The sequence below is a fragment of the Drosophila suzukii genome, chromosome 2L (assembly GCF_043229965.1).
Source record: "Drosophila suzukii chromosome 2L, CBGP_Dsuzu_IsoJpt1.0, whole genome shotgun sequence".
NCBI classification, from domain to species: domain Eukaryota; kingdom Metazoa; phylum Arthropoda; class Insecta; order Diptera; family Drosophilidae; genus Drosophila; species Drosophila suzukii.
Window position 1 is genome coordinate 11,191,053 of NC_092080.1, and position 20,284 is coordinate 11,211,336.

A 20,284-nucleotide genomic window follows, 5' to 3' on the forward strand; every position below is an offset into this window, starting at 1 on the left:
TGGACAGACAAAAATACTCCAGTTTCAGTGGGAATAACTTGAACCGAACGACTGCGACCAACGAAAAAAAAACCTAATAAAAGTTCACAATGCAGCAGACAAAGTCTTTTATTATCCCCGTATTTTTGGTTCCCCCTTTTTGACATGTTTGTGCAATTTGTGTGTAGGCTACTGTTCGACTCAATTGCATTGGGACATGGACGTGGTTGGGAGGGTGATTTACGGTTCGGTTTGAAGATCATAAAGTGATATTGCTTGTAAGCGTTGTAGAGGGTGGTTGCACTAATGGAGTTTAGTAGATGCTATCAAAATGGTAGTTGTGAATGTGAAGGTATAGGGATTTTTATAAAGGGAAAACATGCAAATGATCGGATATAAAGTATCATAAAATAGAGGGACTAATGAGTATTTAAATTTTTAGGGCAATGTGTATTACATATACTTAAACTGCAGAACCATTATATGGAAATTTTTCCTTTCTTAAAATGTGTTTTTTGATCACCCCCTTTTGATCACCTACGCCTCTGTTTCAACGGGGCTGTGCAACCTTTTCATCACTTGCATATGTAGAACTGAACTCAACAATTTGGCCAACTCATTTCGACATGCTCCATTAAACGTTTTGGCCATTGTTGCACATCTCCCTGCACCTATGGCAATTCTGATGGAGCCCGTTTAATTTGTATCTATTTTGGTGGACGGAAAAGAAAACAAATATAGGGATAGTGAAAGAGTGTCAGAGTGAGGCAGCTGATATGGCAAATTTTCCCAGTGGCCATAAAGTATTTAGCTGATTTTGCAACTATTTGCATGGCTCAAGTGACGGAGTAACTCTATAGTAACTCTCACAGGTAATGAGATACAAATACCCTGCGAATGGGATACCCTGGCAATGAACATTTTAGGTGGTTTAGGCCACACAGCTTCCGCCTTGTTAATTTGTGCGGCAACTTGTTTGTTTATTTATCTATCAGTTTTTATCTCGTTCTCTGGTTGTTAATTTAAGCAATTGTAGGTGAACTTTTCTGTGTTATCTTTCTGTGTCAGCAGTTTTTTGTTATTTGTTTGTGGGAGAACTTTTGCTGACCGGTTTGAAATACGCTTATTTATCCATTCATTTCAAGGTGTATTTTGTTTTTTTAGCACGTCACAAACACGTTTCTCATTTGGCTTTGGTTTTTTTTTTACCATTTATTTATAGCTTTGAAGCTCTGCTCAATGAACCTTTTTAGCCCGCGTAATTCTGTTGTATTTCTTACAAATCTTCACTTCACTTCACGCAACACTTCGGTAATCAGTTGGGTAAATAACCGTGAGCGATCACGCACTAGCAGAGATACTCCCGCTCAAAAACGACAACCGTCAGATACTCAGATACTCGAACTGTCGGATTCAGATACGCCCGGTATTCGACAGTATGTACTGCTCCGTCGGCAGTCGAATTGAAACACAGGTCTTTGTAGTTGTGTTTCAACGTAAGTGCCAGCAAACGTAAGCAACGTAAGCAAACGTAAGCCACTGTAGAGAGCGCAAAACTAAAACCCGCCGTTGTTGAGCAAGATCAGTTTCTCTCCCGAGAGAGCGCTGCGATCAGCAGCATGTTGCTAGTGGGAGCGGCAGCATGTTGTTAGCTAGTTGTAGAAGCACCCTGTAAAACTCCTATATTTAGTGCGTTTCCATCGACTTCAAATGCGGAACTGAACATGACACACTCGACTCCAAAAATCCTTTGGCAACCACTCCTGCCACGACGTCGACTGCGCAGCAGCAGCTGGGAAATGACGCCGACTTGTCGGCGACAAAACAAATAACAGAATCCAAAGGGAAAAACAAACGGGAGGGGGTGGATGCTCTAAAAGTTGGGTAGATCCGGGACCGGGTCCTTCAGTTTTTCAGGGGCGCTACATCAAAAGAGTCGCACAGCATAGGTTATCACGCAATGCGGAAGCCACATCCCGAAAATAGCCCCTATACTCTAATTCCCAGGCGTGTGAAAAAACCGAATTACTATAATTATCTGAGTTCTGAATTGGATAATGTTAACGCAAGGGATTTTTAATTTGACACAAAGGAATCCAAAATAATTTAAAAGTGGGTTTTGAAAATTATATGGGGGTTTCACTGATATGTTAATAATACAAATGATTTTTTTTCATTTTTGATATAGATTATGGAAATCAGTGTTTATAAAATGTAGGTATTGCAGGATTATTATATTTTAAATTATAGTGCAGACTTGTTAAAAATTCAAAGCATTTAAAAACATTTTTAAAAAAGGATTTTAAAAGTATTTACCAGGGCTCGAAAATAACTAAATACTGTTTACTAACAAATCTTTGTTTCTTCCAGTATACCCCATTATTTGAAAGTCCCTCATAGCTGGAACATTCTTTTTAAAAAGGGATTAAATTCTAGAAAGAACTCTATATTTTTTGATAATCATAAATATCCCAAATTTTGCATAAACACATAAATGTAAACATGTTTCTTCTTTATCAAGACAACGGAAACTTTTTAATCCAGCGTTCAAAGCGCAGGGGATTTGGTCTGCCGGCTTGGGCTGATCCAGAGTATCCTGCAGGATTGCCACAGACCAAAGTCAGGCGCCAATGTGGCGACACTGCCGAAGTGTACGTATGTTTTGCGGACCTTGTCGCAGTCGACGTCTGCCCCATCGAAGACCCCTTATTTAGATGTGCGCAAAACTATGGAGAGCGAAAAAAAATACAGACGCAGCTTCCTTGGCGGCCAGGACGTCAGGACGAGGAACAACAAAGTGGAAAAAATTGCAAATTTGTGTTTTGTGGCTGGTCGTAAGGCCAAAGTGAAGGACAGCCCGGTGGGGAAATGTCGTTTATTTTTGGCGCGAGACTCCGCGGCGCCAATGGAAAAAAGAACTGTCTGCACACACTTTTCCACTTTCATATGGAGGCCAAGTCACAAGGACTGGGACATAATAAAGTTGTAAAAACTTTTCTGGGTGGTTTGTTTAACGAGTCTGGCGGGGGCAACAGCTAAAAAAATGATTGATTATCACCAATCGAGATGAAGCTGGGTTATTGGCTTTAGAACTCCCCTACATTTGTCGCCGACTTTTGCTCGGGATCAGCATAAATTACTGACTTGGCATTAGTTTAACTGTCTTCCCATTGGCATATATCCCAAATGGTTTATTAGTAAATAGCGGCGTAGAGAATTGATTTCATGCTCGAGTGGTGACAGCTATATAAATGATGGATAGAAACTAATGGGAACACTGCCCTTTACGATATTCAAAACGGTTTCATATTGCTTTGGACAATAATATAAACAAATGGTCTTTAAATGTCCATCACTTAAATTTAAATGTTATTATAATAGTGATTTTTACATACCCAATCTTTAGATATATATGGCATATAAAGGTTGACTTACCTAAAAGAAAAAGAGCAATACATTAGTTTTATTAGTTATAATGACCACTTAAAGGTGGGTCTGCAACATAAGGAACTAAATTACTTGTGAGCATGAACCTGTATCTCATGTCTTATTTTTTACTTGAGACAATCAACTACATTTGTTACCCCCATTAAGTAATTTAGATGATTGCTCAACTTGCAGCTTTGGGTCACTTAAAGGGTAAGTCAGTCGAAGTAGAAGAGATATGATATTTTTTGCCAGAGACAATCAAAGAAATTAAATATAATAATATAATAAGTATATATGTTACTTTATCTAATTTTGGGAATAAGTTACATCACTTGTCCTATTTGATAACAAATCTAGAAGGTACAGATGCATTTCCTCCCAATTCTTTCAAGTGCGTTCTGCTTAAAATCGAAATCAATTAAAGGCCAGCAAATAAACATAAACCATTCCGAATCTTGGCATGTTCCAAGTTCTTTATACCCCCCACCTATACTCATAGGTACTCTCCCCATTCTCCACTATCCGTATCTCAGACTCATTCGGTTCAGATAGAGTCATCTGGCATTAGTTTCGAGATTTGGCGCGAGTTTTTGGCGCTCGAGGCGATCTCTCTAATGTTTTATAGTTATGCTTCTTTGTCTTATCGCTGGGGCGTAGAGGGGGGATAGTTCGAGGGGGTTTGTTTGGGGGCTCTATCACGCTTTTAATGTTATTACTACACTGGCATGCATGGAGTCCGTTCTGTCCCCTGTCTCGCCCCCGGTCACTTGGGTCAATTCCGAGTGCGTGATAAATGGGCGCGTTGCGTGGCGTTTTCCCTCCAGTTTTGTATAGTCTGATGTTTTTGTTGTGGTTTAGTATTTATGGTCAATGATAAGATTGCTCAATTGGGGTTTTTCTACACCGAAAGTGTGGCGGGGGGCACGAACTGAATGGAGTTCGACTCAGCCGAAAGCTGTTTAAAGTTGATGTAGGTTGGAAGTTTTATAAGCTGCTTGGAGTTTATGTGAGCGTCTGAATAAAGCGTATTATGAACTACCATAAAGCTTAGGCTGATAAGGAGGTTGGGGGATGGAGTGAGGTGGGTCATAAAAGGGGATAATCGTCAGGGGGATTGGCTCAAACTAAAGTTGGGAAAAATAATGCGAATCCCTCGGGTAAGTAAATCACCATGAATTTAATTGAAATGAAATCTAAACTGATTAACTTTTAAACTTTTTTCTGTATAATATGTAACCAATTTTTCTTCTTTTCAATTAAACACAGAATTCTATCTTTGAAATATGAGGAGAAAGTGCTTCAAAATTAAAGGGCTGACAACGAAAATATTCCCAATCCTCCCAAAACTACCAACATTTAAGCACACATCTCGAGAGCATTGCGAAAAGTTCACAAACTGCATTGTCAGACTTTCAGTGCCCCCACCACATCTCAATTTCCTCGAACAAATGCGAAAAACCAAGCCAACTGTCGATGTGTGGAAGCTTCAGTTTTCCCAACTACCGCAAAGTGAAATTTCATGACGTCGATGCCTCCACAACGGGCGTCTGTCAATAAAAAATACTGGTAATAAAAATAAAAAGCCAATGGCAAATAATATGCGGCAAAACTGCTGACAGACTGGCTGACAGAGACGTGGATTCAGGAGGTGAAATAGATCGATAGACAGACTGAGGAAGTGCGGGAGCGACATATCGGCATTTATGCCATTATAGCCCCAGTCAGAAATTTAATTAACGCAGGAAACTTTGGCCAAGACAATGGCAGGGAAAGCCAAAAGAAAACGACATCAAAGTCAATGGGCAATTAAAAAGTTTTTAATCCACAAAGGAAAGGAGAGACGGAAATGCCGAAGAAGCAGGCAAACTGTAGTTAAAAATCCCAGAACCACTCGAAATTGTTAAGCATTTCGAAACTTTTTTTAAAGCACAAGCATTTGAGTATTTGTGAACTTAATTGAATTAGGCCAAGGGGGACATAAAAAACTTGTACCTTTAACATTTCAAAAAAATGAAATATTATTATATACTGTTCTTTTTGCCAGAAGACATTCATAAAATATAGTTTTCCTCGACCAGCAAATTTATAATCTCAACTTGTCATTTCTCGTATCTTAGGTGTGATCACAATGGCGGAAAAGTTTGACCAGCCAACTGCGATCCAGTTCAAGTTTTCGCATTATGGCAAATGTACTTCTGTGGCTCTACCCACTCGCAGATAAATCATGCTCAAGGCGACCCATTTTCCCAGCCACTTTTCCCCACCCAGGCACCTAATCCACTTAACCAACCAGACCGCATATCAGAGACCATATCAGCTGGTAGAGATTCTGGTCGGCATAACTCCATTGCAATTATTCTGTGCCTCCACATTGTTTGCACTTTTATGGCAGCTGGGCAGCATAAAAGTTCTTCGCTCCGCTGGCAAAGTGGCAAAACGTTTGTGGAAATTGGTAAAAGTTGCTAACCACTTTAAGTTTCTGTCCATCAAATCGCCATCGAATCGATCAAGTCGATTTCTGGCAATTTACACGTACGCCTTGACCTTGGCAACCCCCCCCCCCAGACTTTTTCACACCCACCACCCACTGAATGCTGCGGAAAGTGTGGAAAAATAAGAGATTTATGTTGTCTGCCTGTCTGGCCCCGATAAAGTTGATGGCCCAAGGTGTGGGTGACTTGGGGGACTGGCTATAAAATACTTTATAGCGTTTCCACAATGTAGACAGGCATAAAATGTACAATGACTCCTCTAAGCTCCGCATCCGCAGCGAAATGCAATTTAAACTTTGTTTTTATTTTGTAATGAAAATTGTTGGCAAGAAAATTTGTAAATGAAATCAATTTCAGCCCCATATGGTGGGTGTATTAAAAATAAAGTCACCCAAAAGTAGGCAAAAGTTGCTCTCCTTCTGCTCAAGTGCCTTTGTCTGCCGCGGAAGTTTATCAGACTTTTGCGTGACTTCTGTTGACAATACATACACATAGCATTTTATAGACAGTCACAGTCTAAGTATTTTAGAGCCTACACTTGAAAAAAAAACATATAATTATAAGACACACAGTGAAAATTATATGTTTAGAATATTGATGATAGATTAAATAATTTTACTAATGGTGAGATATAAAAACGAAAACAGTTTATGAAAACAAACACTTTTTTGAGCAATTTTTTTATAAAAAAAGATTTTAAATTTATTGGAACTACTATGCCCTGGAAATAGAATATTTCAATGGAAAACATTTGAACTTAATGACAGCTTTCTATATATTTTTTTTCTCTGTGCATTGAGCATCTCGAATGGAATATGACGGAAGGCAACTTGGCGGAAAAAGTTGAAAAGTTGAATGCAAGCTGACTGCCTGATAAGCGAAGCGAATGAATCTTTCAAAGCGCCAAGCTTTTGGCACACCATTCTGGGAGAAAGGCGGTGTATCAGCCCACTTGCCACATTCTTTGTGAGTTTTTTATTTGCTTTTCAGCATCGCCCCTGAACGTAGGCCATGAAAATGCGCAAAATGCTGCAACAGCTGCGGAAAGAAAATAAATTGTGCCCCAAAGTACACGGCATAACCACTTAAATTAATGGTCGGGCACAATGCAGACGATGAGGTTGAACTATAAAAGATGCGGTGGGCCAGATTAGGACTGCGAAGTGTTTCCTTATTTTCCATAAATTATTCAGGTAAAATTAAATTGCCCTGTCAAGAGGCAACTGCATTTAAAAATATTCGTTAGCATGCTTTTTGGATTGTTGTGGAAATCAGGTAAGATTTATTCGTTTGTGCTAATTAAGCTGGTCAAAAGTCAGATTTCAAGCATAATAAATTGGCTTGTGGTTTATTGGAAAAATCAGGTTTATTTATTTTTCCAGCCAAAATTCCATTATACATTTCTGGTCTGTACCTACATTTCAATAATAAATGAGACTTAAACAACATTTTGTGAATTATTGAAGCTCAAACTATTATGTATTTGTCTATAGAAGTGTATAAAAATGTCTTTGTAATCATTCCTAATAAATAATTGATAAATGCCCAGAGTTATGGAAAGAAAATGGACAAATGCTCAAATGATTTCAAGTCAAGCACGTTTCAAGTGATAAAGAATGACACCCGAAGTTTTTTAGCCTGTCAGTGAGTCTCTTTCACCCAGAAGCGTGACGGCGGTAAACTTTCTGGCAGTAAGTGCAGTCGAGCAGAAGGATTCGAATGCATTCACAATTCATCTGAACCTAGACTAAGGATTTCCATGACGAAGTACTCACATTGGTTGACAGTTGGCTGCTCAGGCTGAGCACCTGGTCCCGGGCATCCTGCAGTTCGCGTTTCAACCTCCGGATTTCGTGGGCCTGCCGCTCCTCCGCATTTCCGTATAGAGAACTGCCTCCGGACAGCAAGGAGGCGGCACTGCCGTGAACTGAAACGGAAACAGAACGGCAAAGTTGCATTAATCCGCTTTTGAACCTGCACTCAAAGGAAGCCTATAAAACAAGTAGGAAAAGATACTTATATTTGCAAAAACAAAGTTATTAATTTTTGTGATTTAAGTAAAAATTGATACTTATATTTGGAAATTATATATACAAATTGCATTTAATAACAATTTAATACCAAGTTAATAAACAATTTATATAAAATCCAATTTAATCCTAGAGTTAATTGAACTAAGCCATACAATTTAATAAAAAATAACCATTAATTGATCTAATACAATCCTATACGAATTTCATTTATGAAAATGTAAAGAAAGCAATTTTAAATTTTAAAAAGTATGCACATATATTTACTAATAATTAATTACTAATTAATTTCTTAGGAGTTTATTAATATAAATAAAATAATTTAATATTATAAAAGTTCTTGATAATAAATGTATTATTATAACCATATTATAAGAGCTTGTTTCTTTAAGCCCTAGAGCTTTTTAATTTTAAATTTTGTAGTTTCATCGCTTAAACCTTTTTTTTAAAGTGCATTGCCAATTCTCACCTTCGTCATTCTTCTTGGGATATGTGAGCCGATGTCCGACCATGGCACCACCTGCTCCTCCGAGTCCTGCGGCCGAGGTTGAACCATGGGTGGGCGATAGAACCGAGGCAGCTGCGGCTGCTGTGAAGGGACCGCGGTTGAGCGGAGTGGGCGAAGTGGGCTGGCTCCAGGCCACGCCCCCCACATTGACGCCCACTCCGGAATTTCCCTGGGCCGCCTGCGATTGAGCCGCCATTGCAGCCGCCATTTGGGCCGTGAGAACCCCATTGGTACCCACGGGCAGGCAGTAGTAGGGCTCGATTTCTACCTCGCCGCCACGGCTCAGCATCGAGGGATACATCTTCTCGGATTTCGTGGATCTGAAATGGAATATCATTAGTTTCGTGCGGCGTTTCTAACTTGACATTGAATGAGTGCGTGATTATGAGGCAATGAAATGGAGCAAGATGAAGCTTTTGTTTAATAAGAATATGTTAAAACCAAAATCAATAAAGAAATTATATGAAATCACAGCTAATAACATGGAAAATTAAAGAAAATATTTAAAAAATATATACCATGTCAGTCAGGCAATATTCATCACCGTTTCAATTACATCTCTTTTCAGTTATGTCTCTGATGGACGAGTAAATGTGGTCAGACAGTTGCAAATTTCCGTTGCGTTTGTCAACTGAATGAGGCCAATTTCATTATGAAATCCGAACACTTCTGGGCACCTCGAAAACGCCCACATTTCCATTTAATTCTGTTACAAATTGGATGTGGCCAGTGGTGCGGGCACTGTGTTTCTGAATGATAAGGGTCCTGGGTGGAGGAGCCATGGTTGCGTTTAAGTCCCCAGACAAATTGTCATAAAATGCACAGATTTCTAGAAGCCCACACAATGACCGCTCCACAAAACGGAAAACGGATTCAGGATACAGAATACAGGATGGAGAAAAGGGGAGAAAGGATCGGGGTCCATTCCATCCTGTATTGTCCACTAGCGCCGCTCTGATAACTGTGACATTAATGGCATTTTGCATGCAAATCTAATATTACGTATACGTCATGTGTGCCCCCCTTTCGGTGTGTGTGTGTGGGGTTCTGTTGTTTGCTTTTGGTGGCGAGAGCTGTCGGTTTTCTCCGGGGCTATTTGCCACAAACTTTGGCTGTGTGTACGGCACTGTAAAATTTGATAACAAGCCACCGAACTGGTTTCAAGGGTTTCCACTTCCCCTGACACAATCCCTTCCACACTTCCTATTGCATAATTGATGTCGAAGCATTGAAAGCAAGAGCCTGGCACACATAAGCGGAGAAAGCAGATTTGGGGCATCCGAGTGGGGGAAGGAAAGGATTTCAGAAAGTGTCTAAATATCTGACTTATTTAAGGGAATAGTAAAAGAGCTATAAATATGATTCTTTAACATTCATAGCAGGAAATGTGTACAGAACTTGTTATTAAATGAATTACCAACTTTTATATGTTTTCTTTTATGGTGTAAAATAATACTTTCACTTTACAAAATTCATTAACTTTTATATATCATATATTTTGAATTTTACAACATAGTTGTAAGTTTGCTCTTTACTTTACTTGAACTTTTCCCATTTTCGCAGCGCTGCTTTCCCAACTTTTCCAACCAATTTTCTGCATTTCTGTGTGGAACACTTTTTAATGAACCACTTGACCGTCGACAACTTCAGTCGAAAACTCGCTGACGAAGCATAAAAAAAAGAAGGGAACTTCATTTCATCTGCACCCTTGCCATGTCAGGGGTTTACAAACCTATTGACATGTCAAATAATAATCTGACCATCTACAACACCTCCGAGCTAGCAGGCCACTCTTTGTTTTTTTACGTTTTCCATTTGCCATTTGGCATTTTTTTATATTTTTTGTGAACGGTTTTCCCAACTTGTTTTCCCAAAGAGCTTTCACATTGTCCGTGGGCGACAACCTGCTCACCCGCACCCAAGCATCAGAAAACTCTGCCCTTTAAATAACTGGGCGTGTCTACATTCTGAACTTTTTTGGTTTTAAGTGAATCTTTAAAGTTTGCACAGCGATACATGTGGAAAACAAGCATATGTCCTGGCGACAGGAGGCTACAAGCCGAAGGTGACTTCGGTTGGCTTTTACCCACAGAAAAACAGAAAAACCAAAAGCTGTTTGCATATTTAAAGGAGAGGGTAAAAATGAAATACAGATGACAGACAGAAAAAATGGGTCGTTTATGATAATGGTTTTTTTTAAAAGAACAGAGCAGAGAGAAAAACTATATAAAATATATCAGGTATTATTAAATTAAGATTTCAAGGCCTTTGGAGATTTATAAACCAATGCAAGGCCATTGAAGATATATAAACCGATGGTGGATTTGTTTGAGAAATTATAAATAATATTTTAAAATACGGCTGTTACTTTTGGTTCCATATTCCAGAATTTCATGGGTGAGCAAATAACATAGGATGACATTGTAATGGGTGACTTTGTATTAAAGAAAATGCAAATTCGTGAAAGAATACTTTGAAGCAGACTCAAACTGTTCCCCGAACATGTGCTGTTCATAAATGATAATCATGCAACATGTAAAATGAAAAATGCTGACAAAAGTGACAAAACTGAGGCACATTGCTTGTGGCAAGTGTGATGGCAAAAGATAAAAGTTCAACAAAGTTTCGTAGATGAGATGCAGAAATATTGTGCTGAAACTCTGTGGTCACCTTGGATATGTCCGTTCTTTCAAGTAGCTTTTCAAGGATAACCATATTTACAGAGGGAAGAGAGAAAAATAGAGATAAAGATAGGTACATACATGCAGGAAGGGAAAAGATAAAAATTTGGGCGAAGAATATATACCAACCTTATGCTATTGCTGCGGTTCATGCGCGGACTTTGCACATAGGGCGACTCGTTGCCCGACATTTGACCCGCCATCTGACCCGGTGCTCCCGATCGCTGGTGTATCATCTTGTGGCCATGTCGGGTCATCGCCGGTGACCCGATCTGCAGCTGCTCGACGGACTCACCGTCGGACAAGCGACTTCCGGCCGTATTGCTGTGCTTCAGCCACATGGCGTACGAGCTATATTCTGGCTTGACCTCCGCGTAGGTTTGCGTATCAGAGAGCGATCCATCGTGACGGACTCCTCCGCGATTGGAGATTCTGGTAGGAAAATTAAATATAAATTTTAAAATAGTTTATAATACGATTATATTATGTTATACTACTCTAAGATCCGATTTCTCAATGTCATATTGACTAACTTTATTGAATAAAGTTAAATTTACGAATATAAGCTTCATAATATTATATCGACTGAATTTTGTGATAAATTAACATCACAATGAGAAAACGAATTTTTCCTTCCGAACTACCTAACTTCATGTTAACTTTATTTGCCATATAATAAACAAGAACTCTAAACTGACATTAAGAAATCGGTCCTTAGAGTAAACGAACTGAGTAAAAGAATTGTTTTTTCCGAACTTTCTAACATCATGTTAACTTTATCAAGAGCCCTATCCTGACATTGAGAAATCGGGCATGGGAGTTTAATATAATTTAAATACATACCTGTGCTGAAATACGTGCAAGTCACTACCGGGTTTCGGCAGACTATGCGATCCTGTGGCCAGACGCTCCCTGATGGACTGGCTCAATTGGGTGGCAGTTGGTCCGGTTAGGGAAAAGCTCCGATGCTGGGTATTCGGGGGAAGCTCTGAAAAAACCATAACCATCATTAGTAACTCTCTAAAATGATTCGTTTTTTGCACTCACTGTTCATGTCATTGGGCAAAGTTTGAGTACCGCCGGCAACTTTGCGACCGCTAGCGGTCCTCGGAACCGCCGATACATGAGCGGTACGGCCGCAGGGCATTCCGTTGGCCGCCACCCCACCGGCGGCCATCATCATGGCGATGTTCTGCTGCTCGGCGGTCGAGGTGATGCTGCCATTGGCCCGCTTCACATAGCCAAAGCTGGGCGGCACGCCCTTGGTGCGCGACGAGGAGGAGGGGGATCCCTGCTTGGAGGAGCTGCCACTTCCACCACCGCCTCCGCCCAAGCTGCGACGAGAGGGGGAGGACTTCTCCGACTTCTCCCCCTTCGGAGCTCCGTTGAGCGGTTCCGGCATTTTGCTCCAATTATCGCGTCCATTTCGAGATCCTGGTCGATGATGGGGACTGCCATCCATTTTACCGCCGCCTCCGTTATTGTTGTTGTTGTTATTGTTGTTGTGGGCGTGGGTGGTGGTGGAGCCGCCGCTGGAGCTGGCCTGACTGGCCGCTGAGCTGCCGTTCGCGGTGGTTCCGATGCTATCCAAAGAGCCGCGACTGTTGCGAATACTAAAATGATAAGGGAAAATTGAAAAATTAGTTTAAAATGCAATGTGTACAAAAGTATAAATATTTATTTGTTCCAATATTTCCCCCTGAACCTTTTTTAATATTTCACCCTCAATCTTTCATGACAAAAATGTATTTATTTATTTGTATATATATATCATTATTTATTCATATATGTATGTATCAGCTTTTTAAGTAAACTCAATTTCCTACTAAAAATTCTAACTACAGTTCTAAAATGATGTTAAGCTACCTTGATAGTTAGGAGCTTTGAGATTTTAGAAGCTCAAAACAAAGGGGTTTTCTGTGTTTAAAAGTTCTATAATGTTTTTATGGTGCCTTGATAGTTTAATATCTAAAAGTCTAGTTATTAAAGCTGCAAAATTTTAAAAATGCATAAAAGGCATTGGTATGTTCCTTTAAATACTACCGCTTTTAAAAATATCCCAAGGCAACTGTTTTCCTTCATAAATAAAAAAGTATAAGCAGTAATTTAAAGGCGCTAATTACCCAGCAGCTCGTTAAACGGAAAAACCAGCAGCTTAAAACGAAGCTTTTAAGGGTGAACACTGAACAAGTTAAGTATACGCCGCATTGACTTCCTGATAAATTTACGTTCTGCCATTAAATTCCGTGGATAATTTATGCAAGTCAACGCCTTAAATTTTGTATATATTTTATATATAGGTACTATGAAATATTCCCATATAATGTACACATCAAAAGTCCATTCAAGAGTAAAATTGTCAAACAATGGCCAAAATCAGCGGGCAAACAAACGGCATTCAAACGACGAGAAGTCAAGAAATCCGGCAGAGACAAAGGCGAACAAAAGACCTGAGCTGAAATGGCTGACAGACAATCCGCAAATACAATTGGCAAGTGGCTAACGAAAGAGGTGTTTCGGGCGAGCAGAGAGAAGGGATTGTCTCGGCGAACGGCTACAATTTTCAATTAAAATGACAAAAGATATTCCGGCTGGGGCTCCGAAGAATCCCGCCCAGTCAAGAGTCAGCCGGAAAATTGCATGTCTAAACCAAGCTGCTTTGCTAGTGGGCAATACCACTCCTCCCTAAATCGCATATATCAAAACTAATTGGGCGTGTCCGTGCTCCGATAAATAATGTTGTTTATTTATGGGGATAGCAGCTTGTTGGCAGAAACGTTTCTGCTGAGAGCACTAATAGCATACGTACGTGAGTACTTAAGCTCCTGGAACTTTAATAAAAAGGGGTTATTTTTAAGGTGCAAAGTTAGGGAGAAACCTGAATTTAAAAGTGAAAAATGAAAACTTAGGTTTGCTTTCTGGATTTGCAATGTATTATTATAAAAGTACTAGCAATAAGCATTCATAAAGATTAGTATTTGACACATAAATCATAAAATAAATACCAAACCCTCTGTTAAAGCGTTCATATATTTATTAGTTGAAGCAACGTTTGTGCTTTAAGTTTTGATTTCCATAAAAAGAAATAATATAGATAAATTTGTGCTAATATATTCTGGTCTTTTATCTTATTGCAATTTTAATAAAATCTAAAATCCTGCCACAATGCAAAACGGAATGCCAAAGCCATTTTGCAAAGATAGAATATCAGAATACACAATATTTTCATGTGGCTTCTGCCGCCGGCATCAAGCCAAATTATATCCATTTAAACCAACTACCAATTTAGATTTGGATTTGATTGCACAACAAAGGGGAAAGCTGGCACCAATAAATTAACTAATTGGTGTTGCGTTTCACAGCGGATCCTGAGGCGACTAAAGTGCTGAAATCCTGAAATGTATGCTATGATTTGGGGCAGCATTAAATGAAATAGAAGCGGTGGGAGTGAAAAAAGCAGCTGTGTGGGTCGTAAAACCCAACTACACCCAGGCAAGCAATTACAGTTTAGATATGCCATAGACTGGAGGGGACCAAAAACAACATTCTGCCTGTAACTGAGACGTCCATTTGGTTGGGTTCCCTGGGTCGTCATACCCTCGAAGAATGCGTGACTGTCTGTGTGAATGTGAGGCGTTCTGGGTGGGTTAAGTGTGGGCGGAAAATGCCAGTGAAAGTGGCATCAGAAGTGACACATAAAGCTCATAAATTGTCGCGCACTCAATATGCATAAGCCGGTGGGGGGAAAAGGTATGTGGGCTGGAAGGAAAAATCAATAACGATGGCCGTATCACCATGTAGTTGGTCAAATGACCCACGATGCCTTCTGAACCGCAAGTGGGTGAAATCAATAGAGAAATGACCGCACCACCTTAAATTCAATTTCATTTAATACAGACGCTTGTATACATAAATTGAATCTATTGTTTGGCAATCACACTACAATTCTGCTTTGTACAACTCTTTATTCACAGGGTTTGTTTGTATACCATTATTCTATATTCTGTGACAATCCAACGATTATATTTTGCTGCTATTGACATTTTACATGCACCAAATAACTTATAAATTATTGAATGAAATTAAATATTCGAATGGGGACTGAAAACCTTGTGCTTCTTTCAGCTTAAATTCCTGTTTCAATGGCATGGCAAACGCGAAACAAATGACGCAGAGCCACAGGAGCCTTTGCAGTGGAAGCATTATTCTTCCATTTTTTTCTCCCCCAAGATTCTGCAAAAAAGTGCGCATACATTTTTTGCGGACGGTTGGAAAAAATTGGGAACTGGCACACACACAAAATGCTCACCAATTCCGGAACAGACGTCATAAGCAGGGAATTCAGAAGGAGCAAAAGGAAAGCGGATTTATAGCCATTATGTGAAATGAAAAAGGGAATTGAAAGCTTAAAGCCGAAGTTTTTATACACTTTTAGTGAATTTTTTAAATAAAGATATGCTTAAACATAAAAAGGGATATTTAAAATATAAAATTTATATATATTTTTGTCAAAACTCATACTTATACAATTTTTTTACAGATTGAGAAGCAACTGAAATAATAAGAAATACCCTTTGAAAGAGCAGAAAAGTTTGAGAGTATTTTTCCAATAGAAGGTGACTTTTGAGCATTTTTTTTATTGGCTAAACCATCATTACCAGGCACTAAGTACGCAATATTTGTCAATGGCAGTTGCTAAAGAATCAGTTCACTGGGCATGACATAAAAAGAAGTTAAAAATCGAGGGGGATTTAAGTGATATATATTTTATATAAACTTCGAATACGATTTTAAAGGTTTTTTTTTGTTTAACAATTGTTAAATCCATACCCATAAGCTTTTTTCCTGTCATCGCCTTCACGTTCCTCCATCAACCTCGAATGTTTAAAATAAAAACATCATCGTTCATTGCGCTTGGCGTGGGAAAACCTCGTGCCTTGTGCCATCTCCTAAATGGCATCCTTCCATTTCAGAACTTTGCATCGATGTCAGGGCACGGACTTTAGTTTTTGGGTCCCACACACATGTGGCCCATAGACCATATATATGGTATATATTGCCAGAAAATAAATGCCTCCCCCAGGCGAGAGTGCAGAAATGAAATTCCATGCATGTCTGCGCCGAGCTGGTTCCATGTCCTCTACCATTTTTCGGCCATTTTATTTCGCTGGAGTTTCCTAATTCCGTGCACAAAATGTAATTTGCATGGGAGTCGAGTAGAGCCCACAACCAGGACGGAAAAACAAAGTGAAAAGCCATAAACAAGCGGTCCTCTCTGCGCTTTGCTGTCGGTCTATTTAAATTTTGGGGGATGGGGGGTCTGTGTTTTCGTGTAGTTTTTAATTTAGTCGCGCTAATTTATTCCCTGACCAAAAGCACGTGTTCAATTTAAATGAGAAAGCCTCTTTGGGCCCTGTTTTGCCAAGGGGGTTTTGCTTTTAGAGGTGGCAACACATTGGCGTAATTGCTGCTTTTAATTGACAGTTGGCGCTCAAATGCGCTCAAGTGGTATGGGTTTTTATGTAGATAATTAGGCGTGGAATTCAGGTCCTTGACAAAAATTAGTGACCCTAATTCACGGAGGCATTTGTGCTTGTTTAAATATATGCACAGGCGAAAGTGACTAATGATGATGAGCAGGACTAGGAAAAGCGAAGAAAAAGTGGTAATGACTGCTGTGCGGAAATGCTAATTAAAAAGCTTGCTTTAGAAATAAAAGCCGATTCAATGGATAACTTTTCTTTGAAGGTTGTAAATAATCAGTCACATTATTTCCTGCATAAAAGGGAAATTAAATAATGGACCAAATGGATCTATTTTCGTTTCTATGCCATGATTTTACTTTTCTCCTGTTAAATATTCAATACTCTGGCCTCGGAGCCCTTTGAATCCTGCAATCCCTGTGTCCTTTTCATTTATTAAAACTGTCAGCAGGCAGTAAGAAAGCAACAAGCGTTGGCAACAAAGTATTCCGACTTATCGGCTAAGGAAATGGCAAACAATGCTACGCGTTTTCCTTCCTTTTCCACCGAACACGATAGCATTCTGTGAATGGAATTCTGACAGCTTTACGGGCGTTACAAGCGCATTAATAAAAGTGTCGAACATGTGGGCCGGAATGTGGGTGGTTCTGTTGGTTCTACTGGTTCTCTAGAAGCCCTACCGAGATGAGTTGGCACGCAACCTTCAACCGAGTTCCTCCCAGCTATGTTTCTATTCCGCGATGGCCTTGCAAATGGCAGCAAACAAGGCAAAAAGGCGCCTAAAAGCAGCCAGCACTCGAAACAAGGCGAAAAAGTGGACTGTGTCAAGGATATAATGGAGGATTTGCTACGCGGTACAGGGAACTCAGTATCAAAGAGAAAACTTTTTTAGAAGAGTTTTCAAAGCATTGGGTATATATATTTTACATTTTTTATGAATAAAACAACTACAAAATTTGGTAGTAATATTCACATAGGATGTATTATTAGTATTTGTATTAGGGATCTTTCAAAAAATTAAAAATATATTCATCAAAGAACTTTTGATTTGCTGTAATAATAAGTTTGTAACATATTTAATGGTTTTAGGTCTAATATGATAAGTAAAATGCATCCATGTTAGGCTCAAAAATGTGGAAATTCATCTAAATAGTTTGCATATGCTAGCATTTTCCTCTACCAACTCCATTATCCCATACTACCCCCGATTACTGGGTAGCAAAAAGAATTGCAGACTCGTGCGAGCAGGCCCACATCAATTATGCAACCGACAGGGAGCATTTCCCCAAAGCAATTGTTTGCCTTTTACGATACTCGACCGACTGTGGGTCATAAATTATGGCGGCAAGGAAAATGCGTCCAGTCGGTAAGACGAAACAGCCTTCAAGGGCGGTAAAACCTTGGATGCCACACCACTCAGGAGCCCAACTTTTTACACAAGTTTTCTGGCAAAGAAAAATTCTTGCCCAATAGCTTTGAAGTTCAAGAGATGCCTCGAATGGAAGCGACAAACGAATGCAAATTAAATTAAGCACAAAACTTTGTTAATATGCTAAACAAAAACTTAATACCTCGGCTAGGTCCTGGCTAGTCCTTTTCTTGGTTTCTCCAGAATAAAAGGGAGTTGCGCTTCTGGTTGCACATTTTAATTAAAAAAGCTACAAATTACAGACAAACAAGAGACTGGGCAAAACGAGTGGGGAAACATGATAAAAACCGGAAATTAGAGAGACAGAAACCTTTGGCCAAATCCATGTTGACTTTTCCCTTCTTTTCCTTAACAATTGAGTGAGGGAATAGGAAAAACTAAATATATATAAAATAGCAGACAGAGAGTAATGTCTGGGGAAAGTTAAAGTTAATAACAGGGTGAAGTCTTGATATTCTATGTTAGCTGAAAATCCCAAGTTTTCGATTTGAATTTCGGGTGAGGTCTTACCCACCCCTTTTCGGTTTTAATTATACAACATAAGGACCATTTCAGCCCACAATTCCACCTAGCATGCTACTTAGTTTGCTCATTAATAAACTCATTTGTTAAGTTAGTTAGTTTGCTTGCTCCGCTTGTCAGTCAGTTGGATCCTTAAAGGAAGAGGACACGCATATGACACGCCCTCTTCGATCGCCCACTTCCCTGGCAACTAATTTTGTGTTGCTAATCACATTTTGCCATCGATTTTCCATACAAAGGACACACCTCCCCGACCAGCCACATAATTGACTGGCCAAATGTGTGTGAGTCCTGGATAAGCAGCCGGATAAGTGGTAAATGGGCGATTCGATAAGTTCCTCAGCCCAGGTATATTGCCATTTTTCCTATGACCCTAAATCATGCAAAGTGGGGTTTACGTTGCGGTATTGTTTTTGGTTCGCCACTTGACAGTTTCCACTGCGGCAAACTTCTGGCGTTTTTAGGCCAACTCGTTTAGCCCATTTTATGGAGCCGTCCTGGCCTTTTACCCCCTCGATTCCCGGGCTCCTGGATTCCTGTGTCCTTCCTCTGGCCCCTTTCCATGCTTAAATAGTGTGAATCTCTTCCTTTTGCTGTCCGATATAAAAGTTTTATATATTCCAGCCCGGCATTTGAGGCGTTTTTATTAGCCTCCGACTGTCTTACATAAATTTAACATTAAATTAAGTGCCATTTCACCTAGCACGAGGGTTGGCATGCCGGGGAAAACAAAATTAAAGGAAACTTAGCCCCCACGTTTTCCGAAGTTCATTGCACTTTCATGAACTTAACAGGGGAGTGTGGATCAGATTGTTGGTCTTTAAGAAAGGATAGAATGTTTTGAGGTTGGTATAGGAGAATTGGGTATGAAAGGGAGAGTCCTTGAACAAAGGAAAATAAGACATGATATCAGCAAATAAATAAAGATAATATAAAACAAGGACAACAAAATATTGCAGACTTGAGAATTTTAAGGTAAAATAGTTCATTTTGGCGGTCAATTTGATTGGAACATAAGATCAACAAGTGTTTTTTTTTTATTTTGTGTATATATACTACCATTTTTTTGTGGGAAAAGGTAGAAAAGCGAACTTATGAATAAATAAAGATATATATTTCGGTTGAGTTCCACTGCACTCAGAAGCCACTCCCAAATTACCGGGCTTATGCTGATTTAACTGACTCCAGTTCAGTTTTGCAACTGATTCGGGATGTTAACCCCCTTTCCCAACCCCTGAGCACCACTACCACATGGCGCTTGAGCGGGCTTAGACCGCTTAACCCTCTGCGGTGGCCGGGTGTTCTTCGGACCCCATGCAGGCGTGCCTCGAAAGCCGCTTAGCTCATTGTAAATTCCAGCTAAAGCCGAGCACAGAAACAATTTGGCTAAGCCATTCGTGGGGATGCGAGGTGGAAAAGCTGGTCCTCCAAAGGATACACACCGCCTTCTGCCTGTTGCTGTTGTTGCTGTCGTCCTTTTTGGAGTACATGTGGGATGACTTTTATATTTCGCCCCTATTTTTTCCCTTTTTAAGATTTATGGTTTGGAATATGCATTCATGGAATGTCTGACATTTGAAGTAATTGTTGAAATTGATAGACGGCTGATGGACAGAGCTAGTAAATTGATTAGGGCTACGTGTGGGAAAATGTGAGCAAGCTCTTGCCCTCGTGTTTGTTTACCTTTGCCCGGGGTTCCCCCTGCTTTTTTATGACCCCCTTTGCATACGA

The 20,284-nt window shown here is 39.7% G+C and overlaps 1 protein-coding gene across 8 annotated transcripts in view; it reads right to left on the bottom strand.

Moving 5' to 3' along the window:
- Nucleotides 1-20,284, bottom strand: part of sick (sickie) — a 172,680-nt gene that overhangs the window by 24,890 nt on the left and 127,506 nt on the right. For 4 of the 8 annotated variants that reach the window (XM_017082734.3, XM_017082695.4, XM_017082726.3 and 1 more), the window contains 5 exons: nt 12,167-12,732; nt 11,963-12,107; nt 11,249-11,551; nt 8,400-8,758; nt 7,676-7,827 (listed from right to left, as the gene is read on the bottom strand). In XM_017082734.3, coding sequence (XP_016938223.3) covers nt 7,676-7,827; nt 8,400-8,758; nt 11,249-11,551; nt 11,963-12,107; nt 12,167-12,732 — 1,525 coding nt within the window. Of the gene's footprint in view, nt 1-1,188; nt 1,454-7,675; nt 7,828-8,399; nt 8,759-11,108; nt 11,136-11,248; nt 11,552-11,962; nt 12,108-12,166; nt 12,733-20,284 lie in introns of those variants that run through there. The other 4 variants (XM_017082710.4, XM_017082759.4, XM_017082783.4 and 1 more) reach the window with 3 other exon arrangements.